The sequence below is a fragment of the Helianthus annuus genome, chromosome 17 (assembly GCF_002127325.2).
Source record: "Helianthus annuus cultivar XRQ/B chromosome 17, HanXRQr2.0-SUNRISE, whole genome shotgun sequence".
NCBI lineage: Eukaryota > Viridiplantae > Streptophyta > Magnoliopsida > Asterales > Asteraceae > Helianthus > Helianthus annuus.
Genome location: NC_035449.2, coordinates 19198295 through 19224189, shown reverse-complemented (window position 1 = coordinate 19224189; position 25895 = coordinate 19198295). Strand labels below are relative to the sequence as shown.

Genomic DNA, 25895 nt, shown 5'->3' with positions numbered 1-25895 from the left:
CTGTCGCTAGTTGGCGAATGGCGGACATGCATTTTTGTATCGGCGTGAAACTTGGTTTGCCCCTCGCATCGTAACCTTCTTGAAACCATCCCTCGCTTGCCTTGATGTCTCCAACAATCTTTAAAAATAATTCTTTGGTAAACGAAACCGATCTCTAAACGTTTCGGCATTGTATAGCGGGTTTTCCACAAAATAATTGTTCATCAAAACTTCGTTGGCACTTATACGATCACGGCCGACCATCTTCTTCTTTGGGCGGGACGACTCGGCATCAAGCTCGTTATACACCGACACAAAAAAGTTTAGCGTGTCGTTGTCAGAAGACGACTCGGTATCGGTATCGCTAGACATCGGAAACGTGGAATCCGTAGGGAATTCCATTTGAGAAGATATAAAAATTGTGTGAAATGGGTTTAAAATGGTAAAAAGATAGAGTTTGGTGTGTGAAAAATGGTTTAAAATGTAGATATATATAGATAAATGGTTTAATTTTTTTTTATTGATTTTACCGTTCATCAACGGTCATATACAAGTGCCCAACGTTCGAATTCTTGAAATGTTAACGCGTGATCTGTGTAACGCGTTGATGTTATCACGCGTGACCACATGACCGGCGGCGGTGTTCCGTTATGTTTCAACGCGTTATGGAATCCCATAACGCACCCGCCCCGTGTGGCCTTATAGTTAATCTTATTGAAACAACGTATTGTTGTATTAAAACAAATCAAATGCATGCACTTAAAATACCTCATATCAAGAACACCAACCAAATCACTATATTGAACACTTTTACAGTGGTTTAAGGTTACAAACCAAGATGAGCAACAAGAATTAAACTCAAAAGTTCTCATTCGGGAAAAACAAAAACTACCAACCTAGATGACCATATTTGTTGATTTTATGCCTAAGTGATTTCTGTTACTATGCCGGATCTTATTGAAGTACTAAATGAAGAAGGATCACTTTGGGATACATGATTCCTGAGTATAACACGCCTATTATAAACTAGCTGAGAACCCGTCCGTAGGCCGGGTACCTTAACGGCATAATAACATAAATACCCATAGAATATAATAAAGAAAATGATAAACGTATTTATAATGTCACTAAACAAATAACCAAACATTAAAATGAACAAAACAAAAGAGCATATTTAATATTTAATGGAACTAAATATTTGGTGAAGCAAGAGTCTCGGTGTACATTGCTCCTTGTAACCCGTGAAACCAAAGTACTGGATAGTAACAATCTTCTCCTTTCATTGTCGTGTCTATTTCATTAGCAATTCACCACATGGAACCTGCCAGTACTTATAATATGTGTGATAGAGCATGATAGAATAATAGGCTGTATCGGAGGGATCCCAGCCCGTTTTCTTGCCTCGATTAATCCCGTTATAACATCAAGGAGCCCAAAATCATAAAAATGGTCGTAAAATATCACAGGCTGCAAATTAGTCATAAAAAATAAAGCTCAAACACGGTGTTAAAAAAAATTTAAAAAATAAAAGAAGCCGGTAACTCTTATTACAAACACACAAACTTACCGTTCCGGGATGGGTTAAGATGTATGCATATCCTTGCATAAGCTTATCTCGTGGGAACGGCCAATGACCCTGTAACAAAACAAAATATATATAAAACTTCTTTAACTAATATTCTTACATTTAAAGCTATCATATAATTAAAAGGTATGTATTTGTAAAAAGAAATACACAAATTGGCATAAAAGGTGTTCCAAGTCAATAGAATGTCTACAAAAATTGGTTGTTATAGCATTACTCAACCACTATAGAATAAATTTATTCACAATTTTTTAAAAGCATAAAGAGGAACTTTATAGTCCAAACTAATAAAAACTAAAGAGGGGCTTTAACAACAGGCTTTTGGCTTCCTACTGATCAAGTAGATTCGACGCATCAATGTGTAGCCATGTAAGTGAAAGCAAACAACAATTTACAGACTAACAATTCATTACTCTCTTCTAGATAGCCAAAATCAACATAGTTCAAATTAAAATCACATCTCAACCCCCCATATTGCTAGTTTGATCATCAACAACATGTCCCCTTTATAATCTGATCCATTAAAACACCGCAAAAATCCAAACCAAAACTGAAACGAAAATAACCATACAGCTAACTAATGTAATGCAGCAAAAAAAAAAAACGACTTCTAGTTCAGGCCACTTCTTTCATTTTAATAAGTATTACCAGTGCAATAACTCAACAAAAACAAATAACATACAGACATAGAAAAGCGTACACCAAACCAAGAAAGGAGGTGTCTACAATCTTTGGAAACACGCACATAAGCAGGACATGCTCAACAATGCGACATGTCATGCCATCTATATTTAGATAGAAAGGGTACCTTGGATGGGTTAGCAACAAAGATATGAGAAAGGAGGTGTCTACAATCTTTGGAAACACGCACATAATCAGGTATCGAGAACTGAACACATAGGATTCTCTGTAAATACAATAAGAAGAACTTGATGTTATAATCATTGGTTTCATACTTTACCTAACTTAATGCTTTTAAAAGTTGAACTAAAATAAAGACCTTAAATTTTGAAAAGGAAAATATCTAACCGGGTGCAGTGGCCATTGAGCGACACTTAGTGGTGATGGTGAAAGCTTCCTGAAGGTGACAACGGTATGCTGACATTTGAAAAGCATATATCACCAACATCACATTAAACATAGAGAGGACTACCTAAAAACAATTTTATAGAGTTCAAACAGTAAACTCTATAAAACATGCCTTAATACAATTTAGGGTAGCCACTATTAGAATCGAAAATTGGAAATTTGACTGCTTGATACAGCTTATCTTCTTCCCCTTCCACCATCTTTACAGTTTATCTTCTTCCCCTTCCACCATCTTTAAGGCATAAGTCAGACTCAGTTCAAACTCTAACTTTTGCTTCTTTTCTGCAACCGGATCTTCATATGACAAAGTTTATCAACCACTTCCTCCAATGAAGATAGTGTAGCTTGAACAATTCCACCAGCTTAAGCTTATCAGCCACACTAAAAGCAATGCAACTTGAAATCCAAACAAAGAGCAATACTAAAGATGGCCCAGAAATCAAAATAAAAAAAGACAGCAAAACCGAATTAGTATTTTTAAGTTTCATTATTCAATTTGTTATGATAATTGTTATTGTGAAATAACATGTTGCCTAACTTCATCAATTGAGCGCAATCCAAGTAAGCCACGATCCTGCCACTTGACGTTCGGAAATGGACTCCACACCCTCTTCTTGGATCATCTTGTTGTCGTCTTTATTCTACAACATGTATAAAAAGAATTATGACATTTAATTATTTCCTGTCTAAATTCACTTAATACTTTTTCAACTTTCATGATCCTACAAAAATTTAAAAATGTGAAACCATAGTAACATCTGTTTCACATGCTCAAACTTTAAACAAAAAATCATGGATATGAATATGGTATTACGGTAACTTACTCTTGTTGCCTATTGCAAAGCTTAGGTTTGGTGCTGCCAAATCTTAACATTGTGTAGTTAGCCATGTGTGATGTAGGCCTATGAAATTGTGTTCGTTCTGGTCCACCCAACTTCTCAAAATTAACATTGCACATAATCAACATAGTAATTAATGGATATCAACAAACTAACACACTGCACATAATCAACATAGTAATTAATGCATATCAACAAACTAACCAAGTTTATACAAATACCAACACAAATCCGTACTCGAAATGAATTTTTCCTTCATTTTCACATCCATTTCCAGCTTTGACAATTCTAAGTGACTCTGTCTGGATAACAATCACTTCCAGCTCTCTTCAGCAATCATAAAAAATGGATCATATTAAAAATTTCAAAAAAAAAAATCATGTACACATACCGGTGCTTCAAATCAACAACCGACATTTACTAATCGCATAATCGGAACTATCAACTGATACACACAAATGAACAAACAAATTTGTCAATTAACAATGTACACATACCGGTTTTTGATATGGATCAAACAAAGACGACGATGAAGAAGATCAGACTTCGAGCCTGGTTGCACATAAGAAGAATCAGACTTCGAATAGGGCTAACAAAAAGCCACCAAAAACAGTAGATCGAGTGGCAAAGCCCAACCCTGATGCATTTGTGGAAACCCACATGTGGAGGAGCCAGTGACGATCAAGTTCCATTGATCTTCCTTCTGGACCTAGAGTGCAACCGAAAGTTGAGAAGAATGGGGGATCTTTGTGATATTCTCCAACTTCACAATTTGTGTGTTTATATAAAGGTTCACAGGATGTGGTTGTGTATTGCAAACGTGGGTTATGTGTAGGTTATGTGGTTTTGATATTGCAAAAATTATCCTTAATTTATGGTAACCGTAGGATTTTAAGAGAGAGAGAGCATAACCACCACCAACTGTTGCTTCTAGAAGGTTTTTGGGTAATTTAAAAGGCTAGGATTAAAAGTTGAAGACTTGATACGGTCAAGATCTTCAAAAAAGTTGGTTACCACTAACGGGGCAATATAATATATAATACTTTCCAATTTGTTCTTTAAGATTGTCATGATTGTACTTGTAAAACGGTTGTCATACTTTATATGACTTTAAGAATAATGTCAATGTTCCATAACGCTTGTCATACTTTATATGACTTTAAAAATAAAGGTTAAGAACCTACAGGTATAGAAATAAAATAGCAATACAATTTTGAATTAAACTAAAGGGTAAGAACGTACAACATCTCCCCATCAGAAAGTAGGCTATGCTTATTTGCTTATCAAATCTTGTGCGCAACACTTCTCCAAGCCATATTCTTGCTTGAGACTATATCACATGAAAAGAAATAAAAATTAGATAACAACCTTAAAAAACGATATAAGTTAAATCATCCGAATTCTACAACTTTTATATTTATAAAATATGCATCGACAAAATAAAAATTAAATATATTACATTCCCGACAAAGAATGTGGAAATACTGACAACCTGTAAGGTATTATGTATCATTGATCAAGTATTTATACAATTATTAATGATGATATTTGCAAAGGAAACCTAATCTAATCAAGTAATCATAAGTTCATAACTCCTAGCTATGATAAATATAATATAATATCTTATCCACACAAATGCATATAAGTTTTAAACAACACCCCCCCCCCCCCCCCCCCCAAATGCATATCTTTTTGTTATAACTGATATGATATAGACATATAGAGTTCCCTGTTAGTATGCACATGTTGGTAATAAAAAGAGGCGAAATCTAGTTCCCTGTTAGTATCCACATGTTGGTAATATTTTTACAGAAAATTGGGCAATCTGGTAGGCAACATTGGTTTACAAGTCAAAACACGAACTAATAAATCAAACCCAAATTCACACACTACCAAGTAGAAGAAAACAATTATAACCCCATTAAACCACACAACCATAACAACACAAATAAATGCAGTTGGTGTTACAAACACATCAAGATCTACATCAACTTTGTATCTGAAAAGTGAAAACCACTAGCTTTGACCTCTAAAGTCAACATCCAATTAATTTCCCCCAAAAAAACACAAACTCTTCACTCAGGACTTAACACAAACACTTGGTGTGCAACAAAGTAAACCCAAAAAATACCTGCAAAAACACATCATCAAGCTCACGGTGTTGGATATAATGTTCAATTGTCGATTAGAATTCAACGTTACCGTCAAGGTACGACCCAAAGAGTTACACTTTGGGCAACGAATATTTAAAGGTGTTTTAATCGTTAATCACCGGATCACGAAATAATAAGCGTAATAAAAGAAACGGGTAATTATTTAGAATAATTAGGGAGAGACGGATTAATATTATAATTAATTTGTTAATTATAATTAATACCAGATAAATAAATATGTATATCCATATTGTTAGTTATTAGATAATTAATAATAATGAGAGATATTATTTAATTATGAGATAATTATGGAGGAGTTGTGATTAGATTACAGTTCCTAATCCTTGTATATCTTTAATTTGAAAAGAAAAAGGATTTACTAATCATTCTCAAATTAAACTCTCAAATAAAATATATATACGAAAATTTATATATTGAGATGGAATAATTGATATCTATTTTTTTGGAGTCTCAATTTAAAGTTCATGCTCCTGGACGTTTCCTTCAATGGTGTGTAAAAGGAAACAAAAGCAAAAGGAATTGAGAAGGCATACTTGTTCTCAATTGATGACAAAAGGAGTGGTAAAAATCTTTTGTTAATTTCTTTCTCAACCGTGAAGTGCAACCAAAGTTTTTGTTTCTTCGATTACGCAAAAAGGTAAGTAAAGTTTTTGAACTTTATTTTTCTTAGTTTAAAGGTTTCGTTTGAAATTGTTTCAAACGAACAAATATGATTTCGTGGTCAACAATCATCTAGCGAGATCGTTCGTTGAACCAAGGTGTCTTTCTTGGATGTCACGATTCTTTATTTTATTTTAACCTATTTTGATTGTAACGAGATCACTGGTGGAATCGGTTTAGAACCGAACCTCGTGTACATGTTTTTCCGCTGCGTTCAGTTTGTTTGACAAATTGATAAAAATTATTTTATAAAAAGTTACACGAAATTCCAACAGTGGTATCAGAGCCACTTTACAAATCAAAGTAGGCTAATTTTATTATAGTGTTTATAGATCTATAAAATAGTTATAGAATTGCATGCTTAAAATCGAGTAGATTTGGCATAGGAACCTGTCACGTATAATAGTTATAGGCAAGTTTTATTAAGGCCAAAAAAATAACACTTGTCAAAGTCCTCTTTGAAATAATTTTTGGCCTTAACCTATTTCGTTTAGCTTAATGATCGTAGTATGCAAATTCGGGTTTAGAATTTTTTTTTTATGAAACGCGCACCTAATTAGTTTTGAAGCTATACGGTTAAGTAAATAAAAAAAATTGGAAATATTGAAATAGTGATTTCAATATAAAACCGATATATTTAAAAAGAAATCAGATGTCATTAAATTCTTTTTTTCTTCTTATCGGAAATTTAATTTATAAAAAAAAGTTTTTTTTGGATGGGATCCAAGATTAAGTGGGAGCACAAAAGGGTTTGTGCTACACTTAATGGGCTCGGTTCATGTTCTTGGGCTCGAACGAACCGGACATATTCTGAACCCGGAATTGCACATTTATTTATTTTATTATGCGTTTTGCCATGAGATGTTTGTTACGTACATAAAATTAATAATTAATACACGATCATTAAAACGACAATTTTAATAAAAGGTTTATTAAGTATTGGGTAGGTAATTAAAATAAACAGTTTATTTTAAAATACAAAAATCAAAATTGGTTTTACAAAAATTAAAAGTTAATTTGAAAACCGTAATTAATAAAAGTTATTAATTAAAATAAATTTGCGACACGACCAACTTAGATTAAATAGGGTATTTAAAATTAATCGGTCGAGTGATTGAAAGGTGTTTCAAGTCGTCACAAATTAAAACGTAAAATTGATTTTTACAAAGGAATTGTATAGCCTATGTTCATGCCATAGGCCGTACAAGTGTTTTAAAACGACCCGAACTGGTAATTTTAAAATATAACCCAAATTAAAATCGATATTCTACGCCACCCTAAATTAAGAACACCCGAACTGATCTATCCGAACCCCTGGTGCTAGTGTTTACCCTGCATCCAGGCCTACGGTTTTGGTTAGGGGTAGTTCCGCGATTTCCATGCTTACATGGGCCGGGCTACAGTTCTGATTTGAGGACAAATATCACTTTTGCGACACGAGAGCGAATGTTAGTGTTTACCCTGCATTCGTCTTCTACGGTTGTAAAAGTGGGCGTAGTTGGGGTTAACGTACCAATGCTTGACAACACTCGTCATGCGACCCCAAACCGAGAATTGTGTAGCTGACACAATTGGTGATCGTCACCTACCCTTCAATCTATTCCAGTGAAGAGTGCTAAGTCCATTCACTGAGTTGTGGGGAGATGGGATCTCATCCTAATTCCTAAAATTTTGTAAATCTTGGGTCAAAATTGAATTAGGTTAATGCATGAAAATTACTAATAAAATTTTCTTCTAAATTCTACAGATGTCTACAAACAATTCTGATAACACCAAATTCTCGCTTAAGTCCATCCTTGAAAATGCTAAACTTGATAATTCTAACTTCATGGATTGGTACCGCAACCTGAAAATTGTTCTTAGGGCGGAGAAAAAGGCTTATGTCCTTGAAGGACCAATTCCCGAAGCACCTGCTGCTAATACGGGTGCAGCCCGTAGGACATGGGAAAAACATGTTGATGATTCCCAAGATGTGACATGTCTTATGCTTGCTATGATGATTCCAGAACTTCAGAAGAATCTGGAAAACTTGGGAGCATATGAGATGAGTGAGCAGCTGAAAAACATGTTTCAGCAGCAAGCTCGTCATGAGCGTTTTGAGGTGATGAGATCTCTCATTACATGTCGCATGCAGGAAGGTACTTCGGTCAGTTCTCATGTACTGAAAATGAAGTCTTTCGTTGATCAACTGGAGCGTCTGAACGCACCCCTTAGTAATGAGTTAGCCACGGATGTGATCCTTAACTCGCTACCCAATTCATATCATCGGTTCGTTTTGAACTATAACATGAATGGGTGGGAAAGAACGATCCCAGAGTTGCATCAGATGCTAAAAACTGCTGAGACAAACATCCCAACTAAGGGCAATCCAGTGCTGGCGATCAGGGAAGGAAGAATTACCAAGAAGAAGTCATCCAAGGGAAAAGGCAAGGCGAGTAAGCAAGACAAGGGCAAAGGGAAAAAGGTTGCCACTCCGAAGGCAAAGCCTCATAAAGATGCCAAGTGTTTTCACTGTGATGAGATCGGGCATTGGAAGAGGAATTGTCCCAAGTACCTGGCTGAGTTGAAGCTTAAGAAGCTGCAGATAGGAGAATCCTCAGGTATACATGTTATTGATCTATTTTCCTTTTCGAGCAAATCTTGGGTGTTTGACACTGGATGTGGTTTTCACATTTGTAATGATTTGCAGGGACTAAAAAGGATTAGGAAGCTGAAGCAGGGTGACTTAGAGCTGCACGTTGGGAACGGGCAGAATGTTGCTGTGAAGGCAGTTGGAGAATTTATTCTTGAATTACCTTCTGGATTGTTTATTACTTTAGACAATGTTTTTTATGTTCCTAGTTTGACTAAGAATATTATTTCTGTTTCTGCTTTAAGAGAACAAGGTTTTAATTATGCTTTTGATATTGTTAATGGTAGCATTTCTGCATTTTTAAATGGTGTGTTCTATATTGAGGCTAAGCCTCACAATGGTGTCTATGAAATAGATACTTCTAACAATAGATCAAATAATATTGTATGCTCTCTTTCCTCTAAACGTGTTAAAACTAGCTTTAATCAAACATATCGTTGGCATTGTCGTCTTGGCCATATTAACATCAATCGCATGAGGAAGCTCCAGACCGCAGGGATTCTAGAATCCACGGGTCAAGAGACTTATGATTTATGCGAATGTTGTCTAAGTGGCAAGATGACTAAGGCCCCTTTTACCAGAACTAGTGAAAGGGCCAAAGACCTGTTAGGACTCATACATACTGATGTATGTGGTCCATTCAGAACTATGTCAAGGAATGGGGAAAGATACTTCGTTACATTTACTGATGATTATAGTAGATATGGATATGTTTATCTTATGAAGTTTAAACATGAAACCTTTGAAAAGTTCAAAGAATTCCAAAATGAAGTACAGAATCAACTAGGGAAAACGATTAAGGCACTTCGATCCGATCGAGGTGGTGAATACATTAATCAAGAGTTTGATGAACATCTCAAGAAGTGTGGGATTATATCCCAACTAACTCCACTCGGAACACCACAACTCAATGGTGTGTCTGAGAGGAGAAATCGAACCTTATTAGATATGGTTCGATCAATGATGTGTCGTACAAACTTACCACACTCCTTTTGGAGTTATGCTCTTGAAACTGCTACGCGTCTTGTAAATATTGCTCCTACTAAAAAGGTAGAAAAGACACCATATGAGATGTGGCATGGTAAACCACCTAAAGTCTCTTACCTTCGCATATGGGGATGTAACGCTTATGTTACCAGTGAGTCTTCGGACAAACTTGATCCTCGCGGTGAAAAAGTTGTTTTCATTGGATATGCATATCCGGTTGGTTATTATTTCTATAATCCTGCTGAAAATAGAGTTTTCACTAAGCGTCGAGGAACATTCCTAGAGGATGAGCTTATGGCGCGAGGAATTGGAGATAATCTTGTGGATCTTGAGGAAATTCGAGAACCACAAATTAATCAACCAATAGTCGAATCTGCCTCTCAACAAAATGTTGTTGGACCTGAACCTGATAGGATTCAGGAATCTGATGTAACACTAGGCGTCCGCAGAAGTAGGAGGGATCGTCATGGACCTGATAGGTATTCACCTGATAGGTACGTCTTGATAATTGATCAAGAAGAGCCCTCAACCTACAAAGCTGCGATTTCAGGTAACGAATCTGAAAAATGGCTCGAAGCCATGGGCATCGAGATGCAATCCATGTATGACAACCAAGTCTGGGATTTGGTTGAACTTCCTCCCGAATGTCGGACTATAGGAAGTAAATGGGTTTTCAAGTTGAAAACAGACATGGATGGAAATGTGCAAACCTATAAGGCTCGGCTGGTTGCTAAAGGATTTACTCAGACTCAAGGAGTTGATTATGAGGAAACCTTCTCGCCAGTAGCCATGCTTAAGTCTATTAGGATTCTACTTGCCATAGCCGCGTATTATGACTATGAGATATGGCAAATGGATGTTAAAACTGCGTTCCTAAATGGACATCTTACAGAAGATGTCTATATGGAGCAGCCTGAAGGTTTTGTAGATCCTAAGAATCCTAAGAAAGTTTGCAAGTTGAATAAATCCATTTATGGATTGAAACAAGCATCTCGAAGCTGGAATCTTCGTTTTGATCAGAAAATCAAACAATTTGGTTTTATCAAAAATGAAGATGAGCCGTGTGTTTACAAGAAGGCAAGTGGGAGTTCTATTACTTTTCTAATCCTGTATGTAGATGACATACTTCTCATTGGAAACAATATCCCGATGCTGCAGGACGTTAAATCCTGGCTTGGTAACTGTTTCTCAATGAAGGATCTTGGAGAAGCTGCTTATATTCTAGGAATAAAGATTTATAGAGATAGATCTAAGCGGCTACTTGGACTTAGTCAAAGTACATATATTGATAAGGTCATTCGACGTTTTTCAATGCAAGATTCCAAGAAGGGTCTCTTGCCAATGGCAAGTGGAACCGTACTGAATAGTCATCAGTGTCCCAAATTGGACAAAGATAAAGAGGAATGAAAAAGGTTCCATATGCCTCTGCTATCGGTTCCATCATGTATGCCATGTTATGTACTAGACCGGACGTATCGTTTGCTCTGAGCTTGACTAGCAGATATCAACAGAATCCTGGTAAAAGTCACTGGATTGCTGTGAAAAATATCCTACAGTACTTAAAAAGAACTAAGGATATGTTTCTGATATTTGGCGGTTTGGAAGAAGAGATGAGAGTAAAGTGTTACACTGATGCAAGCTTCCAAACGGATCGTGATGATTCACGATCTCAGACAGGCTATGTTTTTACTTTAAATGGTGGTGCTATAACTTGGAAGAGTTCTAAGCAAAGCGTGGTGGCCCAGTCGACCACTGAATCAGAATATATAGCGGCTTCAGAAGCTGCTAAGGAGGCTGTTTGGATGAAAAAGTTCATTGCTGATCTCGAAGTTATACCAAGCATACAGAAGCCTATCGAGATATTTTGCGACAATACAGGTGCAATTGCTCAGGCAAAGGAACCAAGGTCGCATCACAGCATGAAGCATATTCTCAGAAAATTCCACTACATACGGGAAGTTTTGGAAAGAGGAGACATTGTAGTAGAGAAAATTGATACTAATCAGAATCTAGCGGACCCGTTTACTAAGCCTATACCTCAAGTGAAACACGAGAAGCATGCAGATAGTATAGGTCTTAGATATGCTAGACAGTGGGTCTGATTTTGTAATTTAGTAATTTGGTGCATTTTGAACTGTAAACAGTATTTTATGTTTATTTGAATTTAATGGTTGAATGTCTTTTAAACTATTATATTTGTGTTCAAATATTAGTACGTTAAGTATCTATGAATATTGTATTCTAAAATGTCCGTAGTCTATCAGATTCGTGAGAACCAATCTGGTAAAAGACTATTGTGAATTAGATGGTTGATCCATATCATGGATACTCAAAGTGTTGAGAACCATATTCACTGGTATGATTAGTTGAATCATATTGGGCGTAACTCGTTTCAAAATGATCTTCATGGATCTTAGTCATAAGACATTTTGAATAGGTATGATCATTGTATCCTTAGACCTGCGGTACATACTAGAACTAACTTAAATGAATGGTTGCTCTTTGATTCTATCTAACGCTGTACGTAACTGGCAGTAATAAGGATAGTTTTGGGAATGATCTGAAGTTTAGTGGGAGTTGTTTATAGCCAAAGGGATATGTACTTCTATACTTAGAAGAAGAACACTCTGGCGCCTTTCGTTGATTTGAACTGGTGTTAAACGCGTGGCCACACTCGAATTAGTAATAGTTTGATAAACCACTTCAAATCAGGAACGAAATTAGAAATGGTTGAATGATATATGAGAATGAATTGGATCCATGTCTCATGTTCAACAAGTGTTCAATACAAAGGGATAAATGAGTCGATAACCAGGGCTATAATATTTGCATAACCAAAGGTTTGATTAGTGCAAAGAATTAGTTGACATAAATTTGTCATACCTTGCCGGGGGCAATATGATGCAGCTAGGCACCCACTATTGTCTACATTGAAACTTAATCGGCCAATCGACCAAGTGGGAGATTGTTGGATATAATGTTCAATTGTCGATTAGAATTCAACGTTACCGTCAAGGTACGACCCAAAGAGTTACACTTTGGGCAACGAACATTTAAAGGTGTTTTAATCGTTAATCACCGGATCACGAAATAATAAGCGTAATAAAAGAAACGGGTAATTATTTAGAATAATTACGGAGAGACGGATTAATATTATAATTAATTTGTTAATTATAATTAATACCAGATAAATAAATATGTATATCCATATTGTTAGTTATTAGATAATTAATAATAATGAGAGATATTATTTAATTATGAGATAATTATGGAGGAGTTGTGATTAGATTACAGTTCCTAATCCTTGTATATCTTTAATTTGAAAAGAAAAAGGATTTACTAATCATTCTCAAATTAAACTCTCAAATAAAATATATATACGAAAATTTATATATTGAGATGGAATAATTGATATCTATTTTTTTTGGAGTCTCAATTTAAAGTTCATGCTCCTGGACGTTTCCTTCAATGGTGTGTAAAAGGAAACAAAAGCAAAAGGAATTGAGAAGGCATACTTGTTCTCAATTGACGACAAAAGGAGTGGTAAAAATCTTTTGTTAATTTCCTTCTCAACCGTGAAGTGCAACCAAAGTTTTTGTTTCTTCGATTACGCAAAAAGGTAAGTAAAGTTTTTGAACTTTATTTTTCTTAGTTTAAAGGTTTCGTTTGAAATTGTTTCAAACGAACAAATATGATTTCGTGGTCAACGATCATCTAGCGAGATCGTTCGTTGAACCAAGGTGTCTTTCTTGGATGTCACGATTCTTTATTTTATTTTAACCTATTTTGATTGTAACGAGATCACTGGTGGAATCGGTTTAGAACCGAACCTCGTGTACATGTTTTTCCGCTGCGTTCAGTTTGTTTGACAAATTGATAAAAATTATTTTATAAAAAGTTACACGAAATTCCAACACACGGAAGCTAGGCGAAGAAGATGAATTATCAACAGCCATGGTGATACACCATCAAATCGAGTGAATTTGCTCACAGATTGAAGTGGGTTTGAGAGAACCCATGTGGAAAATTGGTGAATTTGAGTGGATGAAGAGGTATAATCATTGAATTTCAGGAGCATGGGGGAACCGTCGTCAAGGAGAACTCCACTTCAGATTTCCTTCTTGCGCTCATCATTCTATATTTAACCTCTTCAAACCCTAAAATTAGGGGAGAGTGGGCAGTTGAATTGGCGGTTTACCTGCAAAATCAATTTGTGAGGATGCTTAAATCAGTATTTAACACAGAAATCAAACTATTGAACCCGTCGTAAATACTCCAAACATAACGTAGTGGGGTGATTCGTTCAATGGATTGAATCTGTTTATAGGGTGAAAAAATGCAGAGAAGAAAGCGAAGTCATTGGTGATGGTGGTAGAGGATTTATAATGGGTAGCCTATGGTGGTTGGGGCGAAGAAAGCGGTAAACGTGGGTGCGATTGTGAGGCAAACGTGCGGGATTATGAAGGATCTTGTAAAACCATCGCCAACTGCAGATTGAGAGGAGAGGGAGTGTGAAACTGCCATGAACTGCTGCTTCTAGAAGGTTTTTAGGTACTTTAAATGGCTAGGATTAAAAGTTGAAGACTTTATACGGTCAAGATCTTCTAAAAAGTTGGTTACCACTAACGGGAACAATATAATATATAATTAAGGTCATCAACTCTCCCTCTATGTTAGGAAGTTTCCGGGATTTCAAAATTTTGAGAGTTGTTATAGATTCACCAAGAATCTGAGATACTTCCTTGATGCTCTCCTCCCTTTTGTTTATATCTTTCTCAAGGCATTTCATCTTTGTCACCCTTCGCAGGTTAGTGAAACAAGCGAGTAATATGTCAGCCACCAGTGCTGCTATCCATTGGGACCATACCTCTTCAAGTCCCCCCAGTCCAGTGTGCCTTCTAGTTGAGTTGATCGTCTAGGAGGGATTCTGGACTTGTAAGGATAGTGGTTTTTGTTTAATTCATGTTGGTTACCTTGCGCGGTTGAGCCAAGTGGATGCGTGGCGTGTGGCGTGATGGTAGCTTAACAAGGTTGAGCCAATTGGACGCATGGCGCATGGTGTGTTGGTAACTTTTCAAAGTTGAGCCGGATGGACGCATGGCACATGGCGTGTTGGTAACTTTACAAAGTTGAGCCAACTGGACGCATGGCGCATGGTGTGTTGGTAACTTTACAAAGTTGAGCCAGCTGGACGCATGGCGCATGGTGTGTTGGTAACTTTACAAAGTTGAGCCAGCTGGTCGCATGGCGCATGTTGTGTTGGTAACTTTACAAAGCTGAGCCAACTGGACGCATGGCGCATGGCGTGTTGCTAACTTTACAAAGTTGAACCAACTGGACGCATGGCGCATGGTGTGTTGGTAGCTTTTGACAAAGTTGAACCAACTGGACGCATGGCGCATGGTGTGTTGGTAGCTTTTGACAAAGTTGAACCAACTGGACGCATGGCGCATGGTGTGTTGGTAACTTTTGACAAAGTTGAGCCAACTGGACGCATGGCGCATGGTGTGTTGGTAGCTTTTGAGAAAGTTGAACCAACTGGACGCACGGCGCGTGGCGTGTTGTGGTTCCTTTTAAAAAAGGTTTCCTTTCCTGGAAAGAAGACAACTGATGTGACTATCTGGTGTCCCTGTCTTGTCGGAGATGAACAAACGTCTTTTCAGCGGTGCAAGTTACTTTTCGTCATAGTGTCAGACGTGTGCCGCCCATGCTCCCAAAGAACTAGGTGATGGTTTCTCTCTCTGCTGACGTGTCTTTCCCCTGTTGGTTTACGTTCCTGATTCCTGACGGCCCACTACCCATCGCATTAAATGCGATGGGTATAAATACATGGCGGTTTTCTCCTTCTCTATCACTTTTCAAAATTTGAACACCCGTTTTCTCCCATACTTCTCCACTTCTCTCCTTCTTCTAAATTCGTTCATATTATCTCTTTTCATCTTCTTGGAATATGTCTGGAGCCAATCCTGTGGTTAAGAAGAGGAAATATAAGGGTAGGAATCCTCCTGGCCCCGATCGAGCGGCGATAAATTGGAAAGAAGAGGAGTTCCAGAATTTGGTGAGAGATATGGGTTTCCTTCCCGAGTGGGGTGCCCAGTTTCCGACCCCAAACTCTACTGCCTTAGATGCACCCCCAGGTTACATTTTGTTATATGCGGCCTTCTTTCGGGAGGGTAACTTCAGACTCCCTATGACGAAGTTCACCGCCGAGGTTTTGACGAATTACGGGCTTCATATTTCTCAAATCAACGCTTTGGGGCTTCCTCGTGTTACCCATTTCGAGTTTATCTGCAGGGCCAATCGTGTTGAACCGACCTTCGAGATGTTCAATGTTTTTTAATGGTGACCTACACTGGTGGTTTTTACTCCTTTAACTCCGGGACTAGTGGCGTTATCCCTTGTAGTTCCAATCCCCCGAAAAGCCTACATGATTGGAAACATAAGTTCTTTTACATCCGCCGTGCTGTTATTCCGGTAGACATGCATTATCGGGCAGAAGATGAAGGGATCCCTAAGGTGAGTGTGACTGTAGACTTTGCTAAGCAATAGTGGTACAAGAAGGTGATACACAAGGCTACCTCTATTTTTCAGCTTGAGGAGAGGGCGTTGGTGGGTGCTGGTATGAGTATGCTGTGGGTCCCGAAGCATCCTTTGGGTGTCCCAGTTTATGGTTATCAAGGCAAATGTATGTAGTGTTGTCGTTTTTTTTGTGATCTTCTTTGTGTTTCCCTCTGATTTTGTTGTGTTCTTATACATGTTTTTGAATTTTCATAGTTGGGTACTGTTTATTGAACGTTCTTGACCCGAGGGCCGGTGGTGCCATGGTTGAAGCTATTCAAGCAGAGGGTAAACCGACATGGTTGGACCAGATCCGTTATCGCTTCTTTCACCCTACTAGCGAGAGTTTTGCCGCTTATGCCAATACTATCTTAGGTGAAGATAGTGGAGATGATTTTGATGATACCATTGACCCTACCCGAGAGGAGGTTATTGTCCTCTCGAGTGAGGGTTCTGACAGACCTCGTGACGGCCTAACCTCTCATTCCCCGCGTGCAGGTCCGGCGCAAGGGGCTGTGAACGAGCCTGTTGATGAGCCTACTGATGTTGACGTTGATGTTCTGGTTGGGACTGCTGAACAGTTGGAAACTCGAAGAAAGAAGAAGTCGGATAAATCAGAAGAGAGGGAAAAGAGGGCTGAGGAAAATGTCACTGAAACTCCTCATAAGCGACCCTCCACCCTTCCTTCCTTGGATTATGTTGTCGTTTCTGATACACTATCTGGTTTAGACGCAGGAGAGAAACGCGCTGGGCGCGATCCTGACGATAGTGCCACCTTAACGGAGATGATGAGAAAGAAAGCTCTTGAGTACAAGAAACGGAAACTTGATGAGCAGGCTGCTGCTTCGCTTACGGCGAAAAGAGCCAAACTCCAGAAAGAAACTCCTCCTGCTCCTTCGGAATCAGAGGTTGATCTGGAAGCTTTTACTGAGAAATATGGGAACCTTCTGGAAAAAATATTCGTGGCTTCTGATTCTCGTGGTACGAGTTTTTTCATTTGTCTGTTCTACTTGCCGCTTTCATTATTCCCTTCTGAATATCTTGTTTATTTCGAAACATGTGCTAGGTCGGGTAAGACTTCTCGCAAAGTTGATGTTTCAAAGATTACTCCCCCCCGCTTCTCCACCCTCTAGGGTTTTTGGTTTATCCCTTTCTCCTGATGATTTGGGTGAGAAGAAGAACCGGGTGATGTTGAGATTGAACAAGTTGGTGAAGGTGGTGCAGGTGGCGCGGGTGGTACTGGTGGTGATGGTGTTGATGGTGGTGATGGTCGAGGTAAAGGCGTTGAGACTGAGGCAGAATCTAGTCAAGCTACCCCTCGCCATACCATCTATACCAAGCGTCCACCAGGTGGTGGAGGTGGTGCTACTTCAAAGGTACATCAGAGTCCGGAGTTTAAAAATGTCCGCGCTGGGTCTTGGGATACCCATAACCCGGCGTGTGATGATCTGCTGCATGCTCCTCGGTGGAGGTTGACTTAGAGATCTCGAATGAGTGACCATGATAACTGCCATGAATTCTTCTCCTTGTCTCTCCCTCCTGCTGAGAGGCTATTTCAAAAAAAGGCGCAACCGGTTTGATCTCCTGGATGATCATATTCATGCCAGAGTCAACTTTTTTGCTACCTCCCAGGAGATTGTTCGGGAGTGGAAGCTGATGGGGGAGGATACTCTTGAGTTTGAGAATGTGAAGAAAGCGTTTTCTGAAGAAAAAGAGAAGTTTAACGCCGAGAAGAAAGGCTTGTTGTGGAAGGTTTCTGACGCCAAAGGGAAACTTGTGCAAGAGAAAGATTTTTATGTCAACGAACAAAAGGAGTGGGAGTTCGTCTGTGAAAGGACTAACGCAGAGCTGCAATCCCAGCGCGATGCTATTGTCCGATTGTCTGGAGAGAAGAAGAAAATTAGTGAGGAGGCTGAGCATGATCGTGTAGCATCCCAGAAGAGGGAAGAAGAGTATCTCCAACGCATAGCTAAGTTAGAAAAGCTTGCTGAAGAAAAAATCATTGAGAGCAAGGCTTCTGAACTCTTTGCTGAGGAGGTCTCTGCCGATTGCAAGTGGCTACTTGCGCACGTGGTGCCTTGGGTAACTTTCTTTGCATGTTTCCTTTGTATTGATGTTTATTATCCTTCTCACGTTTTTATTTGTTCTCGCAGATTTCTGAACGTATCGTAAAATCCAATGAGCTTGCCAACTATATGTTTGAGTTGGGTCAAGCGGCATATAATAACGGGCGGAAAGATGGTTACAGCGAAGGTAGGGCTACGGCTGCCAATAATCAGAAGGATTATCATTTTGAGCTGTATAAAGAAGATTGTGCTGCTACGTATGCTGCGAAGCGTCGTGACTACGAGTTTCTCGAGTTTGGCATCGTGAAGGTTGTCGACAAGTTATCCCGGAGGGCTAACGCTATTGAAGTCCTGAAGAAGGCTCTTGGTGACTTAGAGGCTGAAGGTGGTGCGGGTCCTAGTCACCAGGATTGAAGGTTTCCGGCTTGCGCGCCGTGTATGGGCTTTTATAGCCTTGTAACCAGTTGTCAATTTCGTGAACAATTTAACTTTATGCTTCGTGAACAATTTTCCTATAGTTGTCGTCTATTAACATTTTGTGACATTTGACTGCTTTTATGTTAATATTTAGCTTTGCTTCTTTGTTTGCTGTGAATTTTGCTATCGTTACAATATGTGCATGTGCAATTACTTTGATTAGGTATCACGAATGAATGATGGCGCTGACAGGTTATGCTGTGTTAGTTACAACGTTTGTTCTGTCATTTGTGCGTATGTTGATTCGTGTGTACGAAGTGATCGAGTTACATGTTATTGTGTTGACCCAGCTGTGTTCAACTTTGAGGGTTTTACAATGTTTGTTCACCATGTTATCGATGCTTTCGTGTTTATGAGGGCACGAAGTATTTATTTAGCGTTTTTTTAGGCTTTGGTTGTGTTCTTGACCCGGCTGTGCACTTGGTTGTGACAAGCCTTGGAGGTCTACAACGTTTCCTAATGTTGAGCCATTGATGTTTTCGTGTATACCCAAAGTAATATATGCAGTTGTGACAAAAATTTATAGGATAGCAAAACACTTCTTGTACTATTGTTAAATGTGTTGGCGCGTGGCCGTTACAAGTATGTAAAAGAAAAACTTCGACCGTTTACATGTAGCATCTCCTTAACTGTTGAGCATTCCAGGTTCTTGGAACTTCTTTGTTTTCCAACGTTCGTAGCTTGTAAGCTCCCTTTCCCGGAACTTCATCTACAACATAAGGCCCTTCCCACTTGGGAGCTAATTTTCCCGGTTTTTCGGCGTTAGACGCCTTATTGTCCCTTAGGACGTAATCACCAGGGTTAAACGTGCAAATGCAGACCTTGCTATTGTAATACTTTTCCAACTTGGTCTTGTATTTTACCTCGTTGATCGCTGCCATTTCCCTTCTCTCTTCTAGAAGGTCTAGGTCCAACCTTCTTTCTTCTTCGTTGTTAATCATGTTCATGGAGAGCATTCTTGGGGATGGCAGGCCGATCTCTGCCGGTATCACAGCTTCGGACCCACAGACTAAACTGAACGGTGTTTCTCCGTTACTCGTCTTTGGCATCGTCCTATGGGCCCACAGTATGCTTGGTAGTTCATCAACCCAACCTCTTCGTTGTGTTCCCAGCCGAGCCTTGATACCGTCCACTATGCTCTTGTTAACTGCTTCAACTTAACCGTTTCCTTGCGGGTGCGCAACTGAGGAAAAGGTATGCTCTATGTGCAACTCGTTGAACCAGCGTTGGAGATCGTCGGCAGCAAAATTTGTCCCGTTGTCGGTGACGATTCTTAGTGGCAGCCCGAACCAGCAGATGATCTGCTCCCAGATGAACCTTCTAACTACGGTAGATGTGGTTGATGCGAGTGCCTTTGCTTCCACCCATTTTGTGAAATAGTCTACTGCGACGATTATGAATTTCACTGCGCCCGGGGCTTCTGGAAAAGGGCCAACCATATCTATCCCCCATTGTTGAAACGGCCACGCCGTTGTTACTGGGACTAGTTCATTTTTGGGGCGCATCGTTTTCGGGGCATGTCTCTGGCAGCCGCTGCATTTCCTCAGAACTTTCACTGCGTCTAGATGCATTCCAGGCCAGTAGTATCCGGCGTTCATCACTTTTGCTACTACCATTCTTGGACCAGCGTGAATGCCACAGATGCTCTCGTGTACTTCTCGGATCAGGTAGTTTGCATCTTCTGGGTCAACGCATCTTAATAACGATCCTAAGTAGGATTTCCAATACAAAATTCCGTCGACCATCTGGTAGTGTTCGGATTTGTATTGCACTTTCATTGCTTCGGCTTTGTTTTCCGTTAGTACTCCAGACTGAAGATACATAATTATCGGAGTCATCCAGGACGTTGTTCCAAATCGAATGACGCTTACTTGCCTTAACGGTACCGATGGATTGCTCAGAACTTCAATGCGCACATCCTTGGCCAGGTGCTGGAAACTGGTGGATGGGAGTTTACTTAATGCATCTGCTGGTTTATTCTCGCTCCGGTTGATATGATGTACCTTGTAGGAATGGAAGACTTGCAGCAATGTTTTTGCCTGGTCTAAGTAGAGCGCCATTACGTCTCCTTTGGCATCGTACTGACCGTTGATCTGCCCGGCTACTAACATGGAGTCCACATGTGCCTCAATATGTTTGACTCCCATTTTGATTGCCAACCTCAGACCAACAAGAAAGGCTTCGTATTCGGCTTCATTATTCATGCTTTTGAAGTCTAGCCTGATGACATACGTGAATTCATGTTTTTCTGGACTTACTAGCCGAAGTCCTGCGCCTGCGCCATCTTCATTGGAAGCGCCGTCTGTATACAGTAGCCATGGCTCTTCCGAATGTTGCCTTTCAGCTCTCTCCATTGTCTTGCACTCCTTGTCTTTGTCGTCAGGTACTTCTGTCATGAAATCGGCCAACACCTGGCCTTTAGTTGCTGGCCTTGGTCTGAAACCACATTATGGCCTCCCAGCTCTATAGCCTACTTTGCTAACCTTCCGGATATCTCGGGCCTTGCAAGGATGTTGCCGATGTTGTAATTTGTTAGTACATGAATGACGTGATTGGCGAAGTACCTGCGCAACTGCCTTGGTGCATGAATTAGTGCTAGCACCAGTTTTTCCATTATAGCATACCTTGTTTCTGGATCGTTCAGAGTGCGAGACACATAATAAACTGGTGTCTGAATGCCTTGGCAGTCTACGAGCAGAACTGCTCCAACTGCTTTATCAGACGTTGACAGATACATTACTAGGGGTTCTCCTTTCACTGGCGCTGTTAGTGTTGGTAATCTTATGAGGCAATCCTTCATTTCTCGGAATGCGCTCTCGGCTTCCGGGGTCCACTGAAATTGACTTTTCTTCTTGCAATTGCGGAGTGTTTTGATAAATGGAAATGACTTTGCTACGTGGTTGTCCAAGAAACGGTTGAGTACTGCTAGCCGTCCAGCCAATTTCTGCATTTCCTTGATTGTCGACGGTGAAGGCATCTGCTCGATCGCTTGCACCTTATCAGGATTGACTTTGAACCCATCTTTTGTTACGATGAAACCCAGGAACTTTCCTTCTTTCATGCCGAAAGAACATTTCGCTGGATTTACTTTCTTCTTTGTTCATGATGACCAGATCATCAATGTACACTTCGATGTACTTGCCGATAGCGTCACTGAAAGTTTCATTCATCAATCTTTGATAGGTTGCGCCTGCATTCTTTAAACCAAAAGGCATTTTGGTGTAACAGTATAGCCCTGTTGGTGTGCGAAATGCAGTCTTGTCTTCATCTTGGATGGCCACCTGGACCTGATGGTACCCCTTGTAACAGTCAAGGAAACATTTCCATCTGAATGTTGCCAACGAATCGATCTTCTCATCAATATCTGGTAAGCATAGCAGTCGCGCGGGCATGCTTTGTTTAGATCCTTGTAATCCACACACATTCTCCAACTGTCGTTTCATTTTTGGACCATTACAGGACTCGCCACCCACGTTTGATATCGGACTTCTCTGATGATACCAGCGTTCAACAGTTCCGTGACTTGCTCTTGCATAGCGTCGTGCTTAATGTCTCCCAGGTGGCGTTTGGCATGTACCACAAGTTTTGCACTCTCTGAGACGTTTAATCTATGTTCTGCTATGTGCCATGGAACACCCACCATGTCAGCTGGTGTCCAGGCGAACACATCCATGTTTTCAAACAACAACTTTTTTAAAGCCGCGCGCATGAGATCAGACATTGCAGGTCCTAGGGGTGTTCAAAAAACTTGTGACTCGCAGCTCACTCGAAACTCGCTCGAAAAAAGCTCGATGAAAGCTCGGATCGAAATTGGCTTGGTTGTTAACGAGCCAGCTCAGCTCGGCTCGGTTTGTAAACGAGCCGAGCTCGAGCTTGGTCTGGCTCGGCTCGTGAGCTCGTGAGCTGGCTCGATAAGGTTTACATCCTTCATTTTTTTGTCCCACATCGCTTAGAAAACCAAAACTAATGGAGTATTTCCCCTATAAAAGAAGGTAAAGACAATGTACAAAATGAATTAACTATTTATACTTGTATATTTAGCCATATGGTTAAATTAAATGGCAATTATGGCTGTTAGTCTATGAAGAAATTCATTTTTAAGGGTTTTTTAAGTAGTAAATTTTGCGGTTTTTTGTTAGTTCGAGCTAGATCGAGCCGAGCCAAGCTAGCTCGAATTCTAATCGAGTCGAGCTCGAGCCTCAAATCTCAGCTCGATTTGAAATTCGAGCTCGAGCCGAGCCAGCTCGAATCGAGTTCGAGCCGAGCTCGAGCTGGGTCTAGCTCGACTCGACTCGGCTCGTTTACAACCCTAGCAGGGCCCAAGGTGACCGTTTGTTCTGGATATTTGTTGTTCAGCACCCATTTCTCGGCTTCTGCGCGCGGTGCGCTTTTGCTTGCTTTTGCTGGCCTGATTTCATATGTTGCCAAGACTTCTTTGCTCGCGTAATTTATTGCTACCCCTGTTTCTGTTGGGAATCCAACTCCTGAATGTGGTCCAGAGCAAATCATACTAAAATCTCCTTGGGATTCTCTTCCCAGAAGGATATCATGTCTTGAATGTGCAGGCAGTACCATGAACGTAACTTCTCCTGTTCTTGAATTTCTCCCATCTGAAAGCAGCACCGGGAATGATATCTGGCCGAGAGGAAAAACGGCTTCGTTACAGAAACCAGTTAGCAGGTAATCTACTGGCTCCAAGCGCGCTTTGTCCTCTTGGTCAAATTGATTGAAGCATTGTTCGTATATGATATCTATGGTGCTCCCTCGATCAATGAAAATGTAATCGGTTTGGTAGTGACCGACTATGCCGGATATGACTATTGGCCTTCTCTCTCTTGGACCTCCTCTTACTAGGGGGAAAACAACGTGTCTTTCGCGCCATGAGTCGTCTTGTGTGCGCTTGTTATAATTCTTCTGTTGCCTTCGTGGACCCCCTTGGACCATGTGGGTTTCTAACTTTCGAAGTTTTTTGTTGTCTGGCCCTTCTTCTCTTCTATGGATTTGACGGTTATCGCGCTTCCCGCCTTTCACCAGGTGTGTGAGCCTTCCATCCCTTAGGGCTCTTTCTATCTCCTAGTTTAGACTAAAGCAGTCGTCGGTTAAGTGACCGGTGTCTTTGTGGAATTCACAGAAAAGATTTGGGTCTTGGCCTCTTTTGTTGCGCATTTGTAGAGGTGGTTTGAACTGGTGGTTCTCAGTTGACAGGACCTTAGAAGGTGTCTTTGTTAGGGGCGTCCACTGTTTTTCTCTATTTTCTCTTTTTACCTCTTTGCGATGGGTGATTTGGTTAACTGTATTGCGCGTGTCTTCTCTTACTGGGCTTCTTTCCCTGTAACCAGATGTTTTCCATGATTGGCCTTTGCCTTTCTTATTGCGCCGATCGTTATGACTGTAACCATATTGACAGTTGTCATCACCGGTCAATTGTTTGTCGGTGCGCGCGATTGTTTTTGCTGCTTCAATGAAGGCTTCCCAATCTTTGGGGCCTCCGTCTCTTCCTTTCAATCGCTTGATCAAGTCATCGCACTTTACTGCCCTCATAAAGTGTGCGCGCATAATCTTTTCGCCTACGTATCCGATTTCTAGGCATTCTTTGTTATATCTGGTGATGAAATCTTCCACGCTTTCGTGATCTTTCCTCCATATATTCAAACAGTCAGCGGGATCTCTAGTGTGCCTGCGTTGTTGAGAGAAGTGCGCGAGGAACTTGTCCCGAAAATCGATCCATGACTTGATCCTCCCTGCTGGTAAGCTATCAAACCAGACGCGCGCCGCACCAAGAAATGTTTGTGCAAAAAGATGACACCAAGTTGGTAAGTTCCAGCCTCCTGTTACTCCTACGCCATTGAAAACTTGGAGGTGGTCATCAGGATCTGTTAAGCCATTGTATTTGCCCACGTTGTGTGGCAGTTTTGTCTTGTCAATATCGGCTGTTGCGATCTCTTTGATGAACTTGGAGTTTTCAGCCATGCCGTCTGGGCGATAGCTCAAAGAGTAGTTGTGTTCTGCTTTTGGATTGTACCCCGCGCACTTGTGGGGTTTGTACGACTCGTGTTCTGGTGGTAATCTGCTTAATACCGTGCTTTCTCCTTTGTACGTCAGGTCATCCTCCTCATTATAGCTATCCATTCGTCGTTCATGTTGCGCGTGCCTAGACGACTTTGTATCGGCTTTCTTTGTGGATGGGAGTATTGCACATAATTGCTTTCTGTTTCACCATAAGTATCGCGTGTGTCATGCGCGCTTGGCTTTCTGATGTTTGGCATAGGTCCTTTTTCAGGACGCAAGTTCCACGCATTGGCCTGCTGGGTTGTGTGGGTGCTCAGAGACATTTGCGGTGGAGTAACAAAGACAGATTGGTTAGCTTGTGCTTGGAGCAGAGCTTGTTGCGCGCTGAGTTGCGCATAGACAAGGTTCAACGAAGCCGTTTGTTCAGCATACCAGGAAGCCAGAGTTTTTCCTTCGGGTAGCCCTAAAAGTGCTGAAAAGTTCAACTGTGTTTGGACCGATGGGGCTGATGGGCCAGCCCCATGGTTTGGAGTGGGAACTTCTGGAGGTGTCTGATTAACTACCCTGGGTGGTGGTTGGAAAGTGGCTCCATTTGTGGTTTGATTGATGATTCTGGGTGGGGGTTGGAAAGTGGCTCCGTTTGTGGTTTGGCTAACGACTCTGGATGCGCTTCCAAAGATGTCAGGGAACTCGTTGTTCGTTTGCCCTTCTTGGATGGTCTTGTTCCCTTGGACTCTCTGGACGTGCGCGGTGTCCGAAATGAGTCCAAAGGAAGAGATTTCTCTGTCCATTTGAGGAGAAGGGCTTGGTTCAACCATTTCAGAGATTTCTCCGTCCATT

General features: G+C 40.4%; 3 protein-coding genes across 12 annotated transcripts; all 3 read right to left on the bottom strand.

Annotated features, from left to right (window-relative positions):
* Window positions 1-1071: 1071 nt before the first annotated feature.
* Window positions 1072-4322, bottom strand: LOC118489123 (glucan 1,4-alpha-maltotetraohydrolase-like). 10 transcript variants are annotated; one of them, XR_004886299.1, is made up of 9 exons: window positions 4129-4320; window positions 3990-4044; window positions 3697-3819; window positions 3478-3587; window positions 3192-3294; window positions 2594-3074; window positions 2373-2471; window positions 1547-1615; window positions 1072-1446 (listed from the first exon to the last, which is right to left on the bottom strand). XR_004886299.1 is itself a non-coding variant. In XM_035986755.1 (7 exons), exons 4-7 carry the CDS (start codon window positions 2678-2680, stop codon window positions 1279-1281), a joined length of 423 nt encoding a protein of 140 aa, XP_035842648.1. In that variant the 5' UTR covers window positions 2681-3294; window positions 3478-3587; window positions 3730-3819; window positions 3990-4299; the 3' UTR covers window positions 1072-1278. The 10 variants fall into 10 exon arrangements, 2 of the variants coding, with proteins under 2 accessions (XP_035842648.1, XP_035842649.1); XR_004886297.1 differs by having other exon boundaries at window positions 2594-3294; window positions 4129-4321; XR_004886298.1 differs by having other exon boundaries at window positions 3990-4319.
* A 15881-nt stretch (window positions 4323-20203) lies between these two features.
* On the bottom strand, window positions 20204-22107 carry LOC110923980. The gene is made up of 2 exons (XM_022168029.1): window positions 21530-22107; window positions 20204-21482 (listed from the first exon to the last, which is right to left on the bottom strand). Exons 1-2 carry the CDS (start codon window positions 22105-22107, stop codon window positions 20204-20206), a joined length of 1857 nt encoding a protein of 618 aa, XP_022023721.1.
* Window positions 22108-24119: 2012 nt separating this feature from the next.
* LOC110923979 lies at window positions 24120-25016 on the bottom strand. The gene has a single exon (XM_022168028.1). The coding sequence runs from the start codon at window positions 25014-25016 to the stop codon at window positions 24120-24122; it is 897 nt and encodes a 298-aa protein (XP_022023720.1).
* Between the last annotated feature and the right edge of the window lie 879 nt (window positions 25017-25895).